This window comes from Neolamprologus multifasciatus, chromosome 8 (assembly GCF_963576455.1).
Source record: "Neolamprologus multifasciatus chromosome 8, fNeoMul1.2, whole genome shotgun sequence".
NCBI lineage: Eukaryota > Metazoa > Chordata > Actinopteri > Cichliformes > Cichlidae > Neolamprologus > Neolamprologus multifasciatus.
The window spans coordinates 8,760,007-8,783,785 of record NC_140446.1 but is presented as its reverse complement, the minus strand read 5'-3'; the positions used below and the strand labels follow the sequence as shown (position 1 = coordinate 8,783,785).

Below are 23,779 nucleotides of genomic sequence, written 5' to 3'. Positions count from 1 at the left end.
GCTCAACCACACAGAGACACTCTCACAGCTGCATATACGATGTATTCAGCTTTTCTCATCCTGATCATCTTAACTGGTAAGACTTTGTGTTGTTTGGAGTGTTATTTCCATTTCAATAATGGACAGCAGAGTACTTCCCATCCTGCAGGTATCTGATTCTTTAACTTTTTACATTGTTTGTAACAGTAACTTTTTTTGGACATATCTCATAAAGGCATAATACAGATTAAGACAAATCGGGGACTGAAAAATGTTCAAATGAGAGTTAGTGTTATTATTTCCAATAAAAAAGATGAAACTTGAGATTTAAGCAAGGGAAGAAAAGGGAAACATAGGTGTACATAGGGATCTTTAATGACAATAGACAGTTTTAATTCTTTTAAATCCACATTAATCCAATTCTAGATTTAAAAATGTTATGAAACTTGAGTTTCCTGAAAACAGTTTTTTGACACTACAAGGAAAATTAAATGATAAAAGCATTGCAGACAAAAAAAAAATAGATTAAGAAACAAGAAGCAAACTAAGCAGCTGTGTACAATCTCTCAATTTCTTTTTTCTCCAAACAAAAGTTAAAAATGAATGGCAAAATATATTGTTTAAAATCTAAATTCCAAGAGAAATCATTTATCTGACAACTGTTTTGCTGTAGATGTGACTTCCTGTCAGAAAGTGTGCAGTTACCAGGATGTTCTGGACTATCTGAACCTGACCACAGATAACAGTGTGTTTAAACTGACGCGCCCTGTGCTGGACTACACGCGCCCCACCAAAGTAGAGCTGGACATCATCCTGTATGCCATCCTGGCTGTGGTAGGTGCAACATTACTGCATTTATGTGTAATTAATGAGCTAAATGCTACAATGAAAGTGGTCATTATTGACATCACTTTATTTTCAGATTGAGAAAACACAAACTTTTATTCCCTTTGTCTGGGCAACCCTGGTGAGTTTATTTTCTTCAGATCTACATTAGGTTAACACAAAGCACAGCTAATCTTTCTGGGATCTATATTAAAAAAAAAATATGCCAACACATTTCAAAACAACATTAAACTAAAATAAATAAATATAGAAAGCACACTACAAAAACGATAATTTGACGTTCATGATAAAGTTAAGCTCCACAGATGCTGTTTTAGGACTTGTTAGATTAGGTATTGTACATTGATCTGTTTGATGCAGTCTTTCATTGGTCTATCTGCTCTATTCTGCACAAGGTGAAATAAAAAAACGGTCCAATGAGGATGCAAATCATGGTCTGCCTGAGACATATACTTTGACCTTTCTGATAATCTAACCTTACTGCAGATATGGAATAATGAACGCATCTCATGGGACCCTGATCAGTTTTGTGGAATTACTCATATCACAATTCCTCGAGAAATCCTCTGGAAACCAGATGTCTTCATTTATGAGATGTGAGTCAGCAACACACACGGACATGAAGTGTAGTTTATTACAAAATCAAACACAAACAGGTTCAAAATGGGACACTTTTATTCATTTTGTTCAAATCAAAGTGTGTCAAAAAAGTGTTTCCTGGCCTGAGAGATCAATATTTTGAATAAAATTGGATTCACATTGCAAAATAAATACTTTTGGCATGTTAAATCTTTGAAAATCACAGTGAAACGAAGGTCATAACTCTTTTTCTCATAGCTGAATTTGAAATACTTTTTATTTACAGTGAAATGTGAACAGGACTGCTGAGGGCAGCTGCTAAAACAAATCATATATAACAACCAATAAACTACGACCGCTCACCTGTCATAAGTGTAAAACAGAATTATTATTTGCTAGGTCATCACCAATTTATTTTTCATGGACAATGCTGCTTTGTGATGCTATCTATTTATTAAGGCAGTTTATTGATATAACAGACACTTTCCTGTTTGCAGTTTACGTTGTTTTTGGCTAGACATATTTGTTAGATACACCTGTTCAACTGCTTGTTAACAGGAATATCTAATCAGCCAATTATATGGCAGCAACTCAATGCATTTAGGTATATAGACACTATGAGAACAACCTGCTGAAATCCAAACTGACCATCATAATGGATATCACTAGGGAGGAATGTTTGCAGGAGCTTGTTTTTTGCAGAAATTCATTTTATAGTTGTTCAGCATCAAATGTAACAGCTTGATATCTGCTGCCATCCTGTGTTTGTTTAGAAGGTCAGGAGCTTCATTGTGTGCACACTCTATTAAAGTACACGCAGCAGCGTTTATACTACTTTAAAACAAACACATCATCCTGTTGCTGTGACAGCAGGAGCTTCAGAATAATTCAGTCAGTTTATAATTAGTATCATCAAATTATGCTGTGTAGGTGCTCTGCAAACATACTGAAAGAGAGAATAATGTGTGTGCGTGCGTGCGTGTGTGTGTGTTGTGGTCTTAGGATACAGACAGACGACTCCCCTCAGAGTTATTACATCTCCGTAGCCTACGATGGGACGATCACTTCTGAGGACGAGATTAAGATTGTCAGTACCTGTAAGATGGATGTCCACAAGTTCCCCTTCGACACGCAGACATGTAACATCACCATTGGTTCTGCAAGTCACTGTGGTGAGGGAGGATGAGTGTTTTGGTGTGTTTTCTCCTGCTTTCATAGTTGTTTGAACTCTGAAACGTTTCTCTCATTCTTTCTGTCATTTCTCAAAACAGTAGATGAGATGCGACTTTCTCCTTTCTCCAACTCCTCCCGGGCCACGCAGTTTTCCCGTGAAGTGATGAAAACACAGGGAGAGTGGGAATTCCTCCAACTATCCATTTCCAAAGTCAATATGACCTTTGGAAATAAACTGTGGGAAAACCTCATATACACTGTACGTAATACACAGAAAGAAAAACACAAGTGGCAAATTACATTAGAAAACAAAAAAAAACAAGATAAGAGACGTCATTAACATTTACATCTCTACAAGCCCAGTTCCAAAAAAGTCAGGACGTTGTGTAAAATGAACAGAGAAAACAAGGAAATGTTTAAACTGAGACATTTTTCTATTTCATTAAAATATTTCTTGAAATAAAAGCTTCTCGTATTCATAAAACAGGAATGCTGCAGAACTGACTACAATGGTCTTGTGATAATAACTTTATATGACCAAATCAAGCAATTTATGATAAATAACCAATTTTAAAAGTTACTTCTGCAATAATACACCCACACAATATGATAACTTTCACATAAGGTAGGGATGCACCGATACCGATACTGGTATCGGGTATCGGGGCCGATACTGTAAAATGTGTGTGTACTCATACTCGTAAAAGTTAACCGATACCATGAACCGATACCAACTTATTTCATTAATCAGAGGGTGGCTTGTCATTTCTGTTGTAGTTTGTTAGATTGGCCAATTATTATTTTATTTATTATTTATTTTATAATTTTTTATATTTTATTATTTATATAATAATAATAATTTTGTTTGTTTACAATATGGACACTCTGCAATAATTTAAACGTTTATTTTATTCGCAAACCTAATTTGTATTTATTTTATTCCAAACAGAAGCGTTTATTTATTATTCTGAAAGCTCGAGACAGTGCCAATAGTTCAGTGATATTTTGTAAAATTACAATGTGGAGACTCTGCAATAATTTAACAGAAGTGCTTATTTTTCACTTGAAATTTTTTTGTGGTCATTTTTATTGAGATTTTATTTTTTATCGGCAGGGAATATAATAAAACCTGTCTTCCAATTAATTGTATTTGTGTGTGTGTGTGTGTGTGTGTGTGTGTGTGGTAGAAGTATCGTTTTTTGTACTCTGTATCGGCAAGTACTCAGATCCAAGTATCGGTATCGTATCGGTTTGAAAAAATTGGTATCGTTGCATCCCTAACATAAGGTAAATCTAATCTAACCACTGAACCCGTTTTCCCAGTTCAGCATGAAGAGGAGGCCACTCCTCCACGTCATTAACTTCCTGTTGCCCATCTTATTCTTCCTAACTCTGGATCTCGCCTCCTTCTTCATCGCTGACCATCGAGGAGAGAAGCTGGGCTTCAAAGTCACCGTCCTGCTGGCAATCTCTGTTCTGCTGCTCATCCTGAACGACATCCTGCCCTCCATGTCCAACAAGACCCCACTCATAGGTAAAGACTCTTTCCTTAAAGGATGATGTTTAAGTGTGGTGACATATTTTATGTATGTAGAAGAACCAGATACCAATAGAAAAAAAAAAAAAAACTGTTGCTTGTTTTGTCCTTTCAGCAACATACTGCATTGTGATTTTTGCCCTTATGCTGCTCAGTCTGCTGGAGACAATTTTGGTTACACATCTGATAGAAAAAGACTCCCAAGTCAAGCTTAAGGTGAAGAACGAACATAAAAAAGCCAAAACTAATAACAGCGATGCAGGTGAGATACGTAAAAAGCTTCTCAGATACTGATCACAGATTTAGTCTATAGTATCAGTCTGCTAAAACCAGAATTCAGATACTTGCAAAGGAAAAATGCTTTCAAACATTAAATGCAGTAAACATGAAAAGTGTCTGGAAACACAAGCAAACCTATTGAAAAAGAGAACAAAAAGAAGGCGATGATTTGCATGCTGTACATTTAATTTCAAAAGCTTCATCTTATCTTTAGTTAGCAGATGTTTCATGTTTTAAATGTGTGTAAATTCTTGTGACAAACCTACTGTTTGCTTTCAGAAGACAAAAGACAGACCTGCTGTTCCTGCATCTGCATAGTGTCCCGTGATGAGCAACAGCATGAGCTACTGCCTGTTGCTGAAGTGGTACAGTTTGAGCATATGCATGCAGATATTGCATTAATATGACATGACAGGAGAGCAAAATTGTATTAACATCTTTACAAGATCTTAATTAATCAGTGACAACAAAACAAATGTGTAAATTCATCTTGAGTGGGATGAATAAGATCTTCAGAGCACACTGCCTCCGGATGCATTTTGACTGACCAACATCAAATCAGGGCTCAGATTCCTGTTTGCAGACTAAAAAGAAAAGATACTTTGTTGAGAAGAATACAACACAGCTTTACAGATATGGGAGAAATTAGTATTGATTATGTTACAGTATTATTTGGGGAACCTCTCAGGTCCTGATATATTCCCCTGGACATTACTGTCACATGAAAGTAATGCTTTGGATAAAGCTGTTGTTGGTCAGTGATAAATTATGTGCTCTGTAGCGCTGGAGGAAATGTTTTAAATAAAATATCATTGCTCTGATGATGAAATAAACTTGCTATAAATAACTGATACTAATATTATTTATAAATGGGATTAAGTTCCCTTAAACACACAAGAAAAGCTTTCAAAAACACAGTTTTGGAGGAAAATTACTTAGAATCGTTCTTTATTCAAGGCTAAAAATGATCATTGATACAATAACAGAAAGTTATTAAATTATTAAAAGTACATGCAGTTTTAATAAAAACAAAGACCAAACTGTTGTTGCAGCATTAAAACACCAGGGGTCACTGCAGATGGATGAGGTTACAGAGTGTTACTTGATGGTTCAGTGCAAGATTCAGTAGTTTTACACATGAACCCTCACATTTATTAAGAATAAGTAAGCGGTGGCACTAAATAAAAAGTAAATCGCTAGTATTCACAGATGTTAGATTGTTGTAAAATATTTATTTTCATTATCTTTAAAATTGTGAGTTTCTCGTGTGTCAAAACCTATTTCCTGTTTAATCAAACTATTTGAACAAATATTGAGAAAAAACCTTGTGTTAATAAGCGTTACAGTATAATAGAGGTGCTATACTGAGCTACCTACAAAATGTTGCTGGTAAATATCTGCTAATAATGCAATAAATATGATTTTTTTTTTTAAACGTGGGAGCTGCACCCAAAATAAAATTTAAAAAAAATTGCTGGCATCTTTGTGTTAATGCAGAGGCCTGATATATTTTTTCCCATCAGGCCTCATTTCAGCGTGAAATAGTCATACAAGATTTGATTTAGCTGGAAACTAGAGCAGAGGTAATGTAGCAAAGCAAATATAGGCCAGTTATTATGCTGATTGTGCTCATAATATCAATTTATGTCCATTCAATGTTTTTTAGACACTCTCATCACCATAAACTCTCTCTGACATCCTTCTTTGACTGCTTGACTTTGTGCAGGTTAACAACAGTAATCATACAGGAGAGTATAATGTGCTGGTGCTGATCCTGGAGGAGCTGAAGGAGCTGAAGAAATCACTAAATCTGCACCTCAGTGGCAGCGAAAAGGGAGGGAAGTACGTCCAGTGGGCAGCCAGAATCAACAGGGTTTTCTTCATTTTCTATGCTGTCACCGTGTTGCTCTTTCTCTCTCTCATGTACACTGAGTGGAACACTTAGAAATGTAGAGTATTTCTTATTAATACTACAGTTTCTGTACTGTAGAGTATTTGTGTCAAAATATGGCTTGTATTGTCTTTTTGTATTTTAGGACATCATGTTAATGTTGTAAAACCTTGTTATTTTTTGTTTTATATACACTTTATATAGTTTTGCTTTCAACTTTTACATAGTTAAAGTTAGATGATCCTTCAGACATGTATTGGAATGAGAATGATCGAAGTGTTAACCCTAAACTTTTGGCTTGATTAATCAGCCATCACTTTATAGGCCAAGCTGTTGTATTATGCTTAATGAATGCTGAATGAAGTGTCCAATAAACCAATAAACAGAAAAAACCAAGAAACAAAAAACCCCAAACTACTTAAACAATGACTCAGTTTGTGGGCCATATAAACAAATATTATCATCTCAGAATATTTTTTAATAAATAAAGCCTTAAGCCATCACGTCTCTTTATATTTTGTTTCCAATGAGTCAGACATTCATGTAATTTTTAAAAGTGGTCTTCAGCAACAGTTCCCCAGGCTTTCTGAAGGTCTTGAAAAGTTTCAGGATGTTTTTTATTCAATTATTTGTTTGTTAAGTCACTTAACACTGACATATGAATCATTTAAGCATAAAAAGCCACCTAAATCAAAGAATGAACCGGTGTTGTGTCTGTACATGCCAGACAACAACAACGAAAACACTGTTTTGAAAATGCACCTTTAGACACTGTGTTGTTAAAAGTCTATTACATTAACATTAAGGGAAGTTGTTCCCATTTCTTTAGCTGAATTTACAAAAAAATGCCAAAGAAGAAGAACATGTTTCTCAAAGCACTTTATATCAGGTGTGCAGCGTGCACTTTGACTGGATATGTGAAAGGCAAAAGAAGATGTGGCAGGCCTAAAAAACTAGCAGATGAACAGTATCTGAAAGGCTATCCACAGCCTGGTCACAACCAAAAACATCAATATTATTCATATAGTATATAGCATCCCAAAAATCTGTAAATGTTTTGTTGTAGACTCAAAGAGAAAAAATACTTCAAAAAGTGATTTAACAGTAACAAGATGAAAGAAACCTCAGACGAGCAAAAGGAGAGGGTTCCCTCTACTGGTGCAGGCAGGCATGTCATAGATGTTTGCTACAGGAGAGCAGCCTGGCAGATTAGTGTAAAGGATATTTGAGATTAAATCCTGCCTGCATCTAATCTAATGTAAACTGGACAGGGCAGTAAATCAGTCATTATCAAAGGGGAACATCTATCTTGGACACACAAAAACACACACTCACTGACCTCACTGATTTCATATTTCTGACGTTCAATCTCTCCCGCCTGTCATACTTCAGTCCTCCTTCACCTCACAGCTCATTTGTTAAAACCAATCATGTTCATTCTCAGCCACCTGATATCGTGTTGTAAACATGTTATGAGAAAAGAGGCCAGCTAGTAATTTCATTCAGCACAGGGTGGATCTGGGGGTTAGTGGACTGTTCTTCTTTTATTGTCTACGCCATTGAATCAGCCATGCTGGCGTGCACCACTTTACCATTTGCACATTAAAAACAAAAGCAAACACACATTAAGGTGTTCTTTGATAGTAATGATAAATTCTGCAAACCTTTAGTGTTGTCATTATGACTATTACCAAACTTAACTCTGGATGAGTTCATTTTAGCATGCCTTGAATAATTTTGTCACTGAGCATTTAGCCACTGATTATATTCTGAGGCCCTTGAGACTTTTTAGCCATTTTTGGAAACCATTAGTTATTGTCTTATAAATAAAAATATTGCCGATATTCCGACCAAGACTTCCTGTTTTATGCGCCAGTCATTCTTTACAGTAGAACAGTGAATGATAGTGTATTAAACAAGGTGAAGACTGGTTTATCCTGGCAGGTGTTCTGATAATCCAGTATTTTCCAGCGACTAGAAATTTACAGAATGGGTGGCTTTGTGGACCCCTAGCAGGAAATAAGCAAGGCTTTGTGTGTGTCTGTCTTCAAGTGCATTTGAGTTTGTTGGTTTTACAGCTGGTTTTACCGGGTATTTCTTTTGGGGGGTGGGGGGTGGGGGGTCTACTTTGTCTATGCTAGTTTACGGTTTATTTACTTGAACAATTTTTCTTTTTTTTGTGTGTTATAGGATTAAAGTAGAAACAGCAACCTTTTTCACTCACTATGGTTTATACACCACTCTGCATTTACTTATAAGTTGTTATTCATCTCTAATTGTCTTCCGCAGCATGTCCTTGTTCTGTCTTCATCCCCAACCAGTTGTGGTAGATGGCCACCCCTCCTTGAGCCTGGTTCTGCTGGAGGTTTTGTCACGATCCTGGGTCTTTTGACCCAGCGTTTTGAGTTTTTGTTTATTTTGATGTTTATGTTTAAGTTCATTAGGTTATCTAAGTTCATTTGTTTATTAGATTCCCCTTTCAAACCCTGTGTTAAGTCTCTCTTGTCCTTTATGTGTTTCATGTCTGCATGTCTTTTGTTGTCAAGTTCATGTAGTCATGTCTGTGTTTTTATGTTTCCTGTTTTGTTTTGAAGAGGTCCTGTGTTCCTAGGTTAAATGTGTTTAGTTTTACTTTTCCCCTGTGAGTTCATTATGTTCATGTGGGTTGCGCTGTTTTGATCTTTATAGATATTAATACACTAGGTTTGGTATGGTTATTGTGGTTATAATTCTTAGGTTTTGTTATATGGCTTCCTGTGTTCCATGTTGTGCTTACGTGGTGTCTTTCTGTCCCATGTTTCAGGTCCCTATGTTCTGTCTCCCAGTCTGTTAAGTTTACATATCTTGAGTTCAGTCAGTGTGTTTCCTGTTTTACTTTGGAGGTCTGTGTCTCATGTCAGTGTTTCTAGTTTTGCTTCCCTTGTCTCGTCCAGCCTAATTACTCCCAGCTGTGCTCTCCTTCTGTGTCTCATTTCCCTCGTTATCCCTCTGTGTATTTAAGCCCTGTGTTTTGCTTTGTCAGGGTTGTAGTGTATGCCCGTATGCCCAGTATGTGGGCAAAATGTGCAAAGCTCACCTTTGAAACTTTGGCTATTTGCCGCTGTAATAGCAGCATAGTAGAATTTAAAATGAAGAAAAGAATTAAAGGTCAAATTTGACAGCACTTTACATTAAGAATGATTTTTATCATAACTGAATTGCCTGTTTTTGTTTTTTTGTTTGCTGTAGATGGAGTATATTCTGAACGTGTCTGCAGCTATCAGGATGTTTTGAACTACCTAAACCTAACCAAAAACAATAAGCTCTTTATGATGACCCGGTCAGTGAAAAATGACAAAAACCCAACATGGGTTTCGCTTGAAATTCTGCTTCATGCCATCTTAGCTGTGGTAAGTGCTCCAGGATTTATTTGTAAAGTCTTTAAATGTCAAAATTTGTTACATTGCTTTTGATGAAATAATATCATTATCATCAAGTAATATTGATATTATTTTGTTCTTTATAATCTCATTTCCTCCCAAAGGCTTCATTTAAATGAATCAACATTTTGCCAAATACAATAATTCCCTTTTACTCTAATGTTTCTGTGAAGAGATAAGCGGGGGAAACTGCTAGTTTAATTTTATTTCTATTTCAGCTTTATTTGTAAGGGAAAAATTTGTATCAAAACACGCAGACAGTATCACAAATGATCTGATTCCTACCACATAAATATCAAATATAATTAAATAATGTTTCAAAGCTTTACATAAAAAACAAAGAAGCAAACCAAACCAAAGTGAAGTGTCAAGAATAGTTATTGTTGACAAAGCTGGTTTTTCACCATCCACCTGACACACTCAAAATTATACAGTTGACAAACCTGCTCAACAATATCTCAGCTGTTTGGCCCACACACAAACATTAATGTAATTTGAGATTTTAGAGGGGTTACATTACAGGAGGTTTTGGTTTCCAAAGCTCAGGAGTAGTTAAAGCATGTACACTCACCAAGTACTTAGATTATTAGAAAGACCACAGCTCTCCCTTTGAGCCCAAAGCAGCCTGAGCTGTTGGTGCCATATAGATCAGAGATTTGAAAGGCATCTTGGCCATGAAATAAGACGTAAAGCCATTTATTACATTATTGAGTGGCATTAAGAGTTCAAATACCAACCAAAGAGTGATTTTGTCACATATCTGTTTTTTACAGGTTGAGAAAGACCAAAAGTGTTTGGACTGTGATGGTGAGTTCTGCCACTAGATGATGCATAAAACTGAACAACAAACAACTTTTTTCTTTCTGTCCTTATTTATTTATTTATTTATTTAATCTTTCCTTCATTTTGTTTCAATGGCAGAGGTGGCACAATGAATATATTTCCTGGGATCCAGATCAGTTTTGTGGGATTAATAATGTTTCTCTACCTATTGAGGTTTTGTGGAAGCCAGATCTCACTATTGAAGAGATGTAAGTATAAATATACACATCTCTGATTTCCCTCTGATAGAACACATGTCTTTCCAGAAAGTCAAGCCCAAACCTTTAACTGGGACCAGTTGCAATCATTTGGAGGTGTTTGTGTGATTCAATTCAATTCAGTTCAGTTCAATTCAATTCAGTTATATTTATATAGCACTAAATCTTAACAGTAGCTCCTCAAGGTGACAATAAGGCAAAGAAATGGGCTTGATGTAAATGATAAATTGAACAATGATAGCATGCTTTTTTATGGTCTATAAACAAATATCAGTGCACGGTGTCATAGGGTTGCCTCTTGATCGGTGGTTGCTAGGCTACAGTGCCACTGTGATTTTGTGAGATAAGCAGTTAGGATGGGTATATGTACTTATGTTTGGATGAATGGATGGATCAATCTCTGACTTACATAAGGTTTTGTACCAAGGCAGCTACAGAGAGGTACACAGAAGAAATAACGATGACTTGATATTTGTGCTTTTCTAGCTTATGAACAGTGTTGGGTAAGTTACTTTAAATTAGTAACTTAGTTACATTACTAGTTACTTTTATCGAAAGTAACTCAGTCACTTCAAGTTACTTGTTACTTTCAAAGTACTAGTTACTAGGGAAAGTTACTTTGGTTTTACTCAGAATTCTCTTGTTAATGTGTTGCTTCCGTAACTGGATACCCAGCAAGATTGCCAGTCTTCTAGCTTGCTTACTTGCCACAAGTGCACTGTGCCACCTGCCAATAGAAAGGAAAAGATAATGTGCATATTTCCACGAGAGAAATCCCACACCTGGACCGTTGTTGACTGCCGCCATGTGCTTTTTACATCCAACACGAAAACTGCAGTTGTGGTGCTTTGATTGTACTCAGAACTCGGAAATTCTGCCTTCGGAATAGGAAGATGTAGGTAACACCAGACTGCAGATGAGCTGCATACAGGGCTGGACTGGGACAAAAGACACACATTTATCAAGCTTAAATGTGCTGCTGTTGTTTAGCGCGACATCCGCTGGTTTCCTCTTTCTGGCGCAAAGTGGGCGATAAACAAACAAGAGAGAAAATTCGATCAGCTTATCATTGATCAGTTTCATGACTGAAGTAGCAACAGGCGAGGGAGGGGAGAGAATGAAAAGAGAAGAGGCAGCTGTGCAGCAAAGACAGAATAACTCCAGCTTTGTGTCTTTTTCATTCTAGCTGAAGTACAGGACAAATCGCGTTCCTTTTCACCTCAATACGAAACGCGTAATATTTTCTCTGAATACAGGACAAGTCAGTTTTTTAGGGGATGGTTGGCAAGTCTAATAATTAACCTTATGAACAAAATAAAGTTCAACATCAGTAACAGCACCCACCCAGGTGTATAGAAACTCCATCATGCTAGCTAGTACGCAGTACGAAAAAGTCAGCATAACGAAAATAAACTCCACCTAAACATATCTGACCCAGATAGACTGCAGGTCATAGCTTCTTACCTGAAGTTCAGTTCTCCTGACACTCAGACCGACGGCCGCTTCGGGTCTCTCCTCTTGCCTCCACTTTCCCTCATCCACCTGCTGCCTCCACCACTTGCTAATGTTACTGAATCTGTGGAAGCTCCGTGATAGCCACCACACGAAGTAACGAATAACGACCCTATCTAAATCCCAGTAATGAGTAACGCGTTCCTGGTTTTGGCATAATAACTAGTTACCGTGCTTGTTACCACAATAATAACGTAGTTACTGTAACGCGTTATTCCCAACACTGTTTATGCTGTGATGTGATGCTTTGGTGGCCTTTCATTTCCACTTTAACCCGGGACATTCGGCTGCAGCCAAGTGACAACTCTACAGAAGCGACAGAGTGGTCTAGCATTGAACCAGGCTCAAGGAGGGGTGGCCATCTACCACAACTGGTTGGGGATGAAGACAGAACAAGGACATGCTGCGGAAGACAATTAGAGATGAATAACAACTAATAAGTAAATGCAGAGTGGTGTATAAACCATAGTGAGTGAAAAAGGTTGCTGTTTCTACTTTAATCCTATAACACACAAAAAAAGAAAAATTGTTTAAGTAAATAAATTGTAAACTAGCATTTGATGCGGACACAATATGAGTGGCTGTTCATAAACATGACAGTCACAGCCAACAATGCCAGTGATTTAGTTGGCCAAGACATCATCATTTACACTTATGTATTTCTACACAACAGAAAGTAACTTGGCATTATGATTTTCAGTACAGTGACCAGAATTTCTTGTTTCACTCCATCCTTCCTTTTTGTATTTTTTCTTACTTTATCTTATTGCCTCTATTCTTTGTATCTTTGTAGTTTTCCTTAGTATTGCTTAATTATATTTTACTGCTTTGCAAATATGGCGCATTTACCTAATGCATCTTTTAGGTTTACTGCACAGTTTATTAAGTTGTGTTTGAGCTTGTCAGCGATTTGAACTATATCCAGATTTTTACAGATCACCATGAAGAGGCGATCGCTCCTCTATGTTGTCAACTTCTTGCTGCCTGTCCTCTTCTTTTTGTCTTTGGACTTGGCCTCCTTCCTGATCTCAGACAGCGGGGGTGAGAAGCTCAGCTTCAAGGTCACTGTTCTGCTTGCCGTCACAGTGTTACAGCTTATCCTTAATGAAATTCTGCCTGCATCATCAAACAGGATCCCACTCATAGGTAAAGAAGCACAAAAAGTCTTGCCTTCACTGGATACTTCATACTGTCTTAATGAAGGGTAAATTGTCCACAATACTGATCATCCTGCTGCCTTCAGCGGTCTACCTCTGATGATGCCAAGCCTTCTGGAGACCATTCTTGTAATGTATCTGATGGAGAAAGACTCTATATCCCAAGAAACTGAGCCCAAGAAAGACCAAAGCCCGACAGAGGATTGTACTAAACAGGGTAAAGCCAGCCTTCGCAGCTGTCACAGAGGTAAGAGCTGGAGTCTTTTCCAGCACAAGTTCAGGACTACTCTTGTTACAGTCCACTGCATTGTTAACTCTCCACTGATTATTGGCTTTACGTAATGAATAAACGTTAGGTGTCCAAATCTTAGGTCCTTTCATGAATCTGTAACAACATCAAACACTCTGCTCACACTTTGGATGCCATTTTTGGGTTTTTGATTTAAACATATTCTGTTAGCTTAAATCTGGTGAAAATTGTCTTTTCAGAACTGCACAAATAGACCCAGAGTGTGTGTATCTACGCCAGTGAAACTCCATCTGAACTGCTGCATGAAGCTGAAGAGGTTAGAGCTGGGTGTAACTCCTGTCCAAATGAAGCTAAATATAAACGCATAACAGCTGAAATTATGACACTATATAAACTAGTCCACTTTTGCAGGCCCAGTGGCGTGTCCAGCGGGTGGCCTGGGGGGGCATAGGCCACCCCCCCAATCAGACAGGCCACCCCAGGTGGCACCCCAAAGGTAAAACAATAAAATTCAATCAAATATCAAATGTACGATTATGTTTTCACGGTGAAGCTCAGATATCCGAGTGTAAGTGAATGCAGCATCAGCTTCTGCACTATGTGCATCACGTTAGCAAAGGTAGGAAAGCCAAGCACGAAAGACGGCACCTCAGAAAACAATTTTTCGGTGAAAGAAAATGAGGTCAGAATAAATGTCCCGGTAAGTAATATTAAGTTTGTTGAGTTTAGTAAACTTCGGTGAAATTAGAATACCAAGGAAAAAATAACATTTAAAGAATTATTGCAGCCGTCGAATATTTCAGACAGTATGCTACTGAGGGGAGCTAACATAAGAGTTATGAGTTATAAGATATAATTCAAGTCGTAACATTGCTGTATGGAGCTGCAGATTTGGTTGCAGGTTAACATAGCTGGACTGGCCATCGGGCATACCGGGCATTTGCCCGGTGACTTATTTTTATTTTTTTGTAACGGCATGAACAATGAGAGGTGGTGGATTGGCCAGATGCAGGTCGATGTGTAAAAATAACTAACTAACTAAAGTTGTTTGGTGGTGGCTATGGTGGGGCTTCCACAGAGGCAACAGGTGGATGAGGGAAGGGGAGGCAGGAGGAGGAGAGGCCCGAGGCAGCCGCCAGTCCGAGTGTCAGGTGAACTAAACTTCAGGTAAGAAGTTATGACTTGCAGTCTATCTGGGTCAGATATAAACCAAGTTTAGGTGGAGTTTATTTTCGTTGTGCTGACTTTTTACAGTCAGTTATAATAACTCGTAATGCTACTAGCTAGCATGATGGAGTTTCTATACAGCTGGGTGGGTGCTATGATGTTACTGATAGCGAACTTTATTTTATTCATAAGGTTAGTTAGTAGAGTTGCCAACGGCTCCTTAAAAAAATGGAATGGTCCCTCATTCAGAGAAAATATAATGCGTTTTGTATTGAGCTGAGAAGAGACGCAGTTTGTCCCGTACTTCAGCTATAATGAAAAAAAGACACAAAGCTGGAGTTATTCTGTCCTTACGCTGCACAGCTGCCTCTTCTTCTCTCATTCTCTCCCCCTGCCTCTCCTGTTGCTACTTCAATCATGAAACTGATCAATGATCAGCTGATCGGCTTTTTTCTCTTGTTTGTTTATTGCTCACTTTGCGCCAGAAAGAGGAAACCAGCGGATGTCGCGCTAAACAACAGCAGCACGTTTAAGCTTGATCAGCTGTTGTTAGAATTTATTTAATATTACTTTCTAGTATCAGCTGATGTTTGTTGGAGCCATGGCCGTAAAAGCTGCTGGTCATGATATCGGTTTGTATATCTGGTGAGAGGGAAACATGAAGATGAAACCAGGAGACGTCCTTACTGAATCATCAGAGCTGAACAGGTGATGGAGAAACAGGTTTACCTCTTAGGTGACATAAATGAGTTGAAGGGAAGTTATGAACTGTTTCTGAGAAATAACACCAGGATCCTTTTCTAAGCAGCTGACAGCTGATAGCTGTGCAGGGGCGGGTCTAGCAAAGTGTTGCCAGGGGGCCAGGTAGGGCATTAACGGGGAAAGGGTGGACACAAAGAAATATTTTTCTTTCTTATTCTCATTTAAAATATCTAGCTTTTATTAAATAATTATCTAAATCTTACAACCAAAGTTTTTATCTGACGTAAAATGTATAGAAATCATACATATACCAACAAGACTGTGTACATCACTGTCACAACAGCGTTTGTTTTCATTCAAAGGCTTTATGGCTTTAATACCTGGTGGGCCGGTCTCTAGTCAAAATGCCCGATTTTCTGTCCCAGTCCAGCCCTGCAGGTTAATACTGGCAGTGTCACCATGCCAGCTGACTGTATTTCATCATTAGCCAGTGTTGTTCTTTATCAATATCACCAAAGTTTACCATAAGGTGCGACCGTGGCTCAGGGGGTTGGGAAGCGTATCTGTAACCGGAAGGTCGCCGGTTCGATCCCCGGCGATCCTGGTCGTTGTGTCCTTGGGCACTTTATCCTACCGCCTACTGGTGTTGGCCAGTAGGTGTTGGCGCGATATGGCAGCCTCGCTTCTGTCAGTTCTGTTGCGAAAATCGTAGCTTGCCTCCTGTGTGAATGCGAGAGTGAATGAATAGTGGCATTGTAAAGCGCCTTGGGTGCCTTGAAAAGCGCTATATAAATCCAATCCATTATTATAAGGCAGCATAGAAAGTATTTACTTGCTTTCAGGTTTTATTCAAATGTTAGTCTTTTCAGTTGTTTCCCCACTTTTTTCCTATTTCAAAATCAAACACCAGTTTGTGAGAAGATTATTTTCTTTTTTAATAGGCAGATAAAGTTTTACATTGCCATTGGCTAATTTGTCAATTGTTTGTTACAAATGTTCGTATTTTAATATTCAAAAATGTTTTTGCCCAAAACATATGTGCACTACATGTCAGTAAAAATACTATGCAAATATTGATGTCCTTGACTTCTGAATAAACGCTGACTGATTGTATCTCTTGTACTTTATCAACGCAGTATCTAAAAACTTACCGTAGTCATTAAAATCTCATTCTAATAAGAGTTAAAAGCGCATTCGGTTATTAGGTTTATAGGGTTATTGAATTATGGTTAACGGTTGGTAGAATTTTTTTTAAACATTATCTGCCAATTACATCTGCCACCCTTCTCCAAATCTGTGCCCCTACCTGGCCCCCCCAACAAAAATTTTCTAGACACGCCACTGTGCAGGCCAGCACCAGTAATGAGCACCACCATGCTTTGGAAAGGCTTTCAATTGAGTTGAGGGAGATAGAGAAAATGCTGACTCAGCTACTCAATAACAAGAGAGAAGAGGACAAGCCTGGCTAAAAAAAAAAAAAAAAAAATTCAAATTTTTATTTGTCACATACACAGTCATACACAGTACGATATGCAGTGAAATGCTTGGACAACTGCTCGTGACCTAAAGAAAAAAAGAGAAGGCTATGAATAAGATAGGAAATAAATATGAAAATAAAAAAGGGTAAATTTAACCAGGAAGGAATAAAAATAAAATAAAATATAAAAATTAAGTTAAGAATGAGATAACTGTACAACACAAATTAGAATGAAGGGTAAAGGGTAAATTTAACTGGGAAAGAATAAGATAAAATATATAAATTAAAGTTGAAAATAAAATAACTGTACAGCAAAATACACAGTATAGAAATATATGAAGAAATATAAATATAAATATATATATACACACAATAACAGCAGCTGTACAAATATTAACTGGAAATGAGGAATATAATGTCCAGTGTTGTGCAATCCACATTATATAGTGTCTTGTGCAGTGCAAATATGCTTAAAGTGGTTTAAGTGATGAAGTGAAAACAATGTCCAGAATGTCCAGTGTGTGTGTAAGAACTATATGTGTGGGTCAGTACTGTGTGGTGGTGTGATTGAGAGACCATATCGCCTGCGGGAAGAAGCTCCTCCTCAGTCTCTCTGTGTTGGTCTTCAGGGAGCGGAATCGCTTTCCTGACCTCAACAGAGAGAACAGTCCGTTGTTGGGATGGCTGAGGTCCTTCACGATCTTCCTGGCCTTGGTCCAGCACCGCCTGCTGTAGATTGAGTGCAGGTCAGGGAGCTCGGAGCGGATGGTGCGCTCAGCTGATCGCACAACCCTCTGTAGAGCTCGTCTGTCCTGCATGGTGCTGTTCCCGAACCAGGTTAAGATGTTTCCCGTCAGGATGCTCTCTATGGTGCAGGAGTAAAAGTTCCTGAGCACCTTGGGGGGCAGTCGGAAGTCTCTCAAGCATCTGAGGTGGTAGAGACACTGACAGGACCATGACAGGTCCTGCGTGATGTGAACTCCGAGGTATTTGAAGCTGTCCACTCTCTCCACTGGGCACTCGTTGATGACGGGGGTCTGGTAGTTCCTCTCCTGCTTAGTGCTGAAGTCCACTATCAACTCCTTTGTCTTACTGACGTTTAGAAGGAGGTTGTTCCTCTGGCACCAGTTCTCCAGATTCCTAATCTCCTTCAGGTAGGCCGTCTCGTTGTTGTCAGAGATCAGGCCCACCACGACGGTGTCGTCAGCAAACTTGATGATGGTGGTGGAGCTGGTAGAGCTACTGGACCGAAGTGGCAAAAAGAGTCAATAAAGTTTTTTTTCGTTTTCTATATCACAGTAGTTACTCTGTTTTTATCTTTGATTTTCTTAAACTGGAAAACTGAGTAGAAATTACATTTCTACATAATTAAAACAGTGAGAGTACCTTTCGTACAACTACTGGCCATAGGAAAGGTACGAATAAAGCTGACATAAGGTATAGTTTAATGTGCATGAATGTCACCCCTCTACTTTCTGTATGGGTGACCGATTCTATGTGTTACTTTGGAAAGTCAAAGGAGCTTGCAAAGAAAAGCGTCTGGACTTCTTTAAGTTACTTGAAGACGTTTCACCTCTCATCTGAGAAGCTTCTTCAGTTCTAAGGTCAAATGGTGGGGAGTCCCAGACATAAACCTAGTGGGAAGATGAGGATGCCAATGTTCACATGTGAACAATGTTCACATTTTGGACAGAGAGGACAGATGGTTTGAAAGAGGGGTGAAAGAAGCCATCTATGTCCACTGTGAGCGACCATCTTTGAACAGAGGCGGTGGTTTACGACACCAACTCTCTGCCATCTATAATCCAGTTTTGAGATCCCTTCCCAGACGCCTTAACGCCCACTCACATCCTGGGCCATCTGATCTCAGGAATTCGCATGATAAGGTGGGGCCAGGTTTCACAATGAACTCACCCGAAACTCTGACTGATTTGGACCCACACCCAGTTCCACACCTTGGCTCAGGCGATTAGAGGATCATCAGGGGGTCCTTTTGTCCCTCCGTGGGGGGACACTCCCACTAGGTTTATATCTGGGACTCCCCACCATTTGACCTTAGAACTGAAGAAGCTTCTCGGATGAGAGGTGAAACGTCTCCAAGTAACTTAAAGAAGTCCAGACGCTTTTCTTTGCAAGCTCCTTTGACTACGATGATCTGGATGACTGAGAACCTTCACAGACTTACTTTGGAAAGTTAAATATTTCAGTTTTTTTTTAATTTTGAGAAGTTACTTGAGTTCTTATAACAGACAAATGCCTAACATATAATATTTAGGTCATGTTAAACAGCTAAAAACTCAAACTGCTGTTGCAATTTTTCGTATTCTTTAGTCTGTATTAGAGCAATTAGAACAGCTATCCTGGGTCTAGGGTTAGGGTCAAATCAGACTCCCCACCCTGGTGTTGAGGCGCTTTGTTTCTGGAAATTTGGGGCACAACCTTAGAGTGTATGGAGGGCCAGGAGTGACAAAATGAATCAATTAAATATGCCATTAAATAGTTCATTAAATATTTCATCAATTAATTCTAAGTGGAATTAATTAATTGAATCAATATTTCAATAATTACTTAAAAGCACATTTTTTTTGCTTAAAATGTTTAGTAAATTATTTTTTATTTATTCTATTAAAATTTTATTTTAATTGATTACACATTTAATTAATTATTGACATAGTTAATTAATCATTTATATGTTTGAAATTATAATCAACCAATGAAACATTTAATTAATTATTTTATGGCATATAAATTAATTAATTCTGTCACTACTGGACCACCATAAAGGGAGAGGAGCTACAGACAATATGAAACAAAGATTAATTTGAACTATGAAGCAAATGTGATGGAGAGGGAGAGAGCGAGAGAGAGAGAATGAGGAAAACAGAGGACAGATATATGAATTTCAGAGCTGTTTATCACAATATCAGTTACACCAGATCACACATTTGTAGTACTATCACTTAACAGCTATAATGAAATGATAGTGGCAAGACTGGAGGGTTTTAGACAATACCTTTGGGTCTGATATCAATGAGAGGAGATAAGCGGTAAAATATCAAGGCAGAATTGTACACATTTGCAAACGTACGTGTGAGGTACAACAAATATCAGCACTAAAAGGTAGCAGGAGATTGTAGATGGTATTTAGATAACTGGGGTGAAGATTAATTGTCTGGGAAAATTGAAAATATCACAAGTGGAGAACACAAAGGCATCTTGGAAAACACTTACCTTTAACCAGGTAACAAAGGCTGTCAGGACAGCACGAGTGGAACCTAGCAAATCCAAACAAAGTCCAGAACAAAAACCTAGGAACAACATGGAAAATGACTTAAGAAGTGAGGAGAACATACACGGGACTTACAAAAGATCTGAACAGATAGACAGACAGTAGACAACAACAAAAAGAAATCACTGTCAATAAACTTTCTCATCTTTTCCAAACACGGCCTCACTCCCTCTACTGATGGAGCACTTGCTGTGGTCTCTCCCACACCACTTATTACATCTCAATATGCTGAAAATAAAGATGCAAACATGTAAAAGCATTTACCCACATCCTGATTTTACCCGAGATTGTGAGGAAATGATTTCCCAGATACATTATGAGCATCTATCGACTGCAATTACTGCTGTTTTCAAGTCGCTTTACATAAATATCTCAAACACACAGCATGAACATCAGCCTTGAGTGGTTGTTGTGAATTCAAATACTTTTACATTTTAATGTATCATAAATGCTCTTCACTGGTTGTTTGGATGGTTACAGGAAGTTCTGTTATCCTCTTAGAAAAAAGCAAGATGTCTGTCTGTTTGTTTGAGCTTACTTTTGAAATTCTACTACTACTGCTACTACTAATACTAATATTAATAATAATTCAGAATTAAGTAGCACAGTTTTTCCAAACAACCTAGTTTTTTATATTTTTTTTAGATGGTTACATTATTTTACTTTGTACACAGAGTTACACAGTTTTTCACAAAAACCAAAAACTATGGTTAAAATTATGAACCCCCCACCTGACCTCCTGAAGTAATTTGTTGTAGTTTTCTACAAGTCTCACACACGTCTGCTCAACAATCCCAGCCCATTTTTCTCTGGCAAACCTCCCAAGCTCCCCAGACTTGATGGTCTTCTGGCTCTGATCTTGGTCTTAGTTTACCCCACAGATTGTCAGTGGGATTTAAGTCAGGGTTTTGTGCAGGCCAGTCAGTAACATTCACTTTGGACTTCTAGATTTAAATGTACCTCCATATAAAATGTGAAAGTGTGATTAGGTGGAGGGGAAATGTCCTTCCCAGTTACTGTATTTAAATATATCGGAGGAACATAGCAATCTACACAAATTGTAGAATCGCTCCTATATATATTTAATACATTCGTTTTAAGTTTAGCAGAATGCATCGGTTGGTTGGAATTTGTAACTTCACAGTATTTTATGTATATTTATGAACACAGAATCCTTTTCTATTAAAGTAAAATAAAAAAAAATTACTGGCTGCACATTTAAATTATAATTTATTGCAAGTGTAGCACTTCTAAGAACATATTAAGTTACCAGCTTATTTGTTGGAATATAAAGAAAATATAGTTCCTGTTGTAAATCCTGCATTTACAGCTGCATCCTAGACACTTCATGTTTTAGCATGATGAAATCAAACTCCTGTCATCTGGTCCTAAAAACATATACAGTAACATAACACTGTTGAAATAAAAGCTTCTTTTCTTCTCATTTCTTGGTATGTCTTTGTGTATTTATTGCACAACCAACAGATCTGTGTGCCTCATTAGACACACAGAAGATACTCCCATGTTAAAAATGTCCAACTTAGGGTATAAAATTAACTTGTTTAAAGACAAGTACAAACATTTTGATCAATAAAACACCTTTAGGGCAACTATAAAGATCCAAAGTTTAAATTTGGTGCTGTGCTGCTTTGCTTGACAACTGTGCAAAATCAACTAGCTCTCGTTGGTGCCTTCACGTGCACTGAGCTGTATCTGTATCTATTTTCCACAGTCTTTTGATCCCTTTTTGAGGTTTAATTGAATAATGCCAAAATAAATAAATGTGCAATAAACTTGCATCTGAAAAATGTTAATAAGGCAGATTACACGGGCTTGTGGAGCATACTGATTTTTTACTCAGTACATGTCACTCTTTGGGAACACATCAGCTAGATTAGCTCCATATAGTACAAAACGCTTAAGTGATCTGTCATTACTTTATATTTTCTTATATTCCCTCCAGGGGTATAGGCTGTCTTGTGATTTTCCAAACATTCTTGAGCAATAGTTCTCCAGGCTTTCTGGAGGATTAAAAAATATCTCCATCCACATGTAAACACAAAGACACAGGTGTTTTTTAAAAAAAATAAAACATTTCTGTTTTCAGTGATCCAAAACGGTGTTTACGTGTGGACGAAGGCCCTAACGCATAGAAAAAGCTGTGTTTTCAAAAATGCCCGTGTGTGTGTGGACGTAGCCTTAGTGATAATGTCCACAAAAAAAGGAGCAAAGTATATTGTTTTTTTTTTTGTTTTCTTTTTGTTCTTATAAGAGAATTGAACCTTAAGCTGCGTAAAGCTGACACTAAAGTGCATGCATTTATGTCCTGGTGTCAATACACGCTGAACATGAAAATTACCAGTAGAAGACAAATTGAGTTATTATGTCAATAATATGAACGTTTTCAGTTTTATAGCTGAAGCCTCTTAGATAAAGTGTGAAACATCTTCAGGAAATTTCTTTCCAAGCTTTTTGGACTACCATGACTGGGATGACTGAAAACCTACACTGTCAGTAACTTTCTCAGCTTTTCCAATCACTCCCTATGCTGATGGAACACTTGTTGTGGTCTCTCTCACACCACTTCTAAAGTCTCTATATGCTAAAACTAAGATGCAAACATGTAAAAGCATTTACCCACATCCTGATTTTACCCGAGCCAGTGCGAGTAAATGATTTCCTAGATACATATTGTGTTGTTTTACATCAACATCTAACACAAACAATGAACATGAGTCTTTCGATGGTCAAATGCTTTAGCATCTTAATGTATCATATGTTTGGATTCGTCCAAAAAAACTGTTTTTTATATAAAGTGCAAGAAGTCAGTGTCTATTTGTTGCCTAAGCTTGTTATCTGTCATATCATTTTGAAACAATAATATTAATAATAAAAATCAATTCACATTTTATGCATTTTATTGCATCACTAAACCTCCAACGTCCCCTGTAGTAGTTTAGTAAGTATTTTCAAAGAGCTCTAGTTTCATCTTATCTGCCCAAAGCACATGCTTCCAGTATGCATAATATAAAGGCTGTCCTTAGCTGGGTTTAGTGATGATATTCTTTGAAACTACAGTTCCCAAGATGGTTAAGTCACTGCCAAGGCCTAGCCTTGGCAGTTGTTCTGGGGTTTTTAGATACTTCTAACTAGTTTTATTTCCAGTCTTTAAAATATTTTGACTTCCTACCTTTGCCAGGCTTCTTTTGTACTGTGTGCCTCTCTTTGAATTTCTTGATGATTCTTCTCACTCCTGTTCTTGACACTTGGAAATGCTGTGTAACTTTTTATATCCATCTCCTGCTTTGCGAGCATCAATAGTTATTTCTAAACGTATTTCTTTTGTTGTCAGCTTGATGCATTCTCAAAACAGTTTTTTGCTGTTTTATACTAATTGTAAACTGGAAGATAATCCTCAGTTGTAACTTGATTTTACAAGCTTTGAGCATTACGAAGTTAAAGCACATAATTGCACAGCAGTG

At 37.7% G+C, this 23,779-nt stretch overlaps 1 protein-coding gene and 1 pseudogene across 1 annotated transcript; both read left to right on the top strand.

The window, feature by feature from the left end:
- Positions 1-603: 603 nt before the first annotated feature.
- Positions 604-8,381, top strand: LOC146512434 (5-hydroxytryptamine receptor 3C-like; the record flags this gene model as incomplete). The annotated part of the gene is made up of 9 exons (XM_085171004.1): positions 604-813; positions 902-946; positions 1,312-1,421; positions 2,407-2,576; positions 2,676-2,836; positions 3,901-4,111; positions 4,230-4,376; positions 4,673-4,758; positions 6,120-8,381. Coding segments are annotated over 9 exons (1,359 nt in total), but the record flags the coding sequence as incomplete, so codon positions are not given.
- A 202-nt stretch (positions 8,382-8,583) lies between these two features.
- Positions 8,584-18,502, top strand: LOC146512433 (5-hydroxytryptamine receptor 3D-like; annotated as a pseudogene).
- The last annotated feature ends 5,277 nt before the right edge of the window (positions 18,503-23,779 follow it).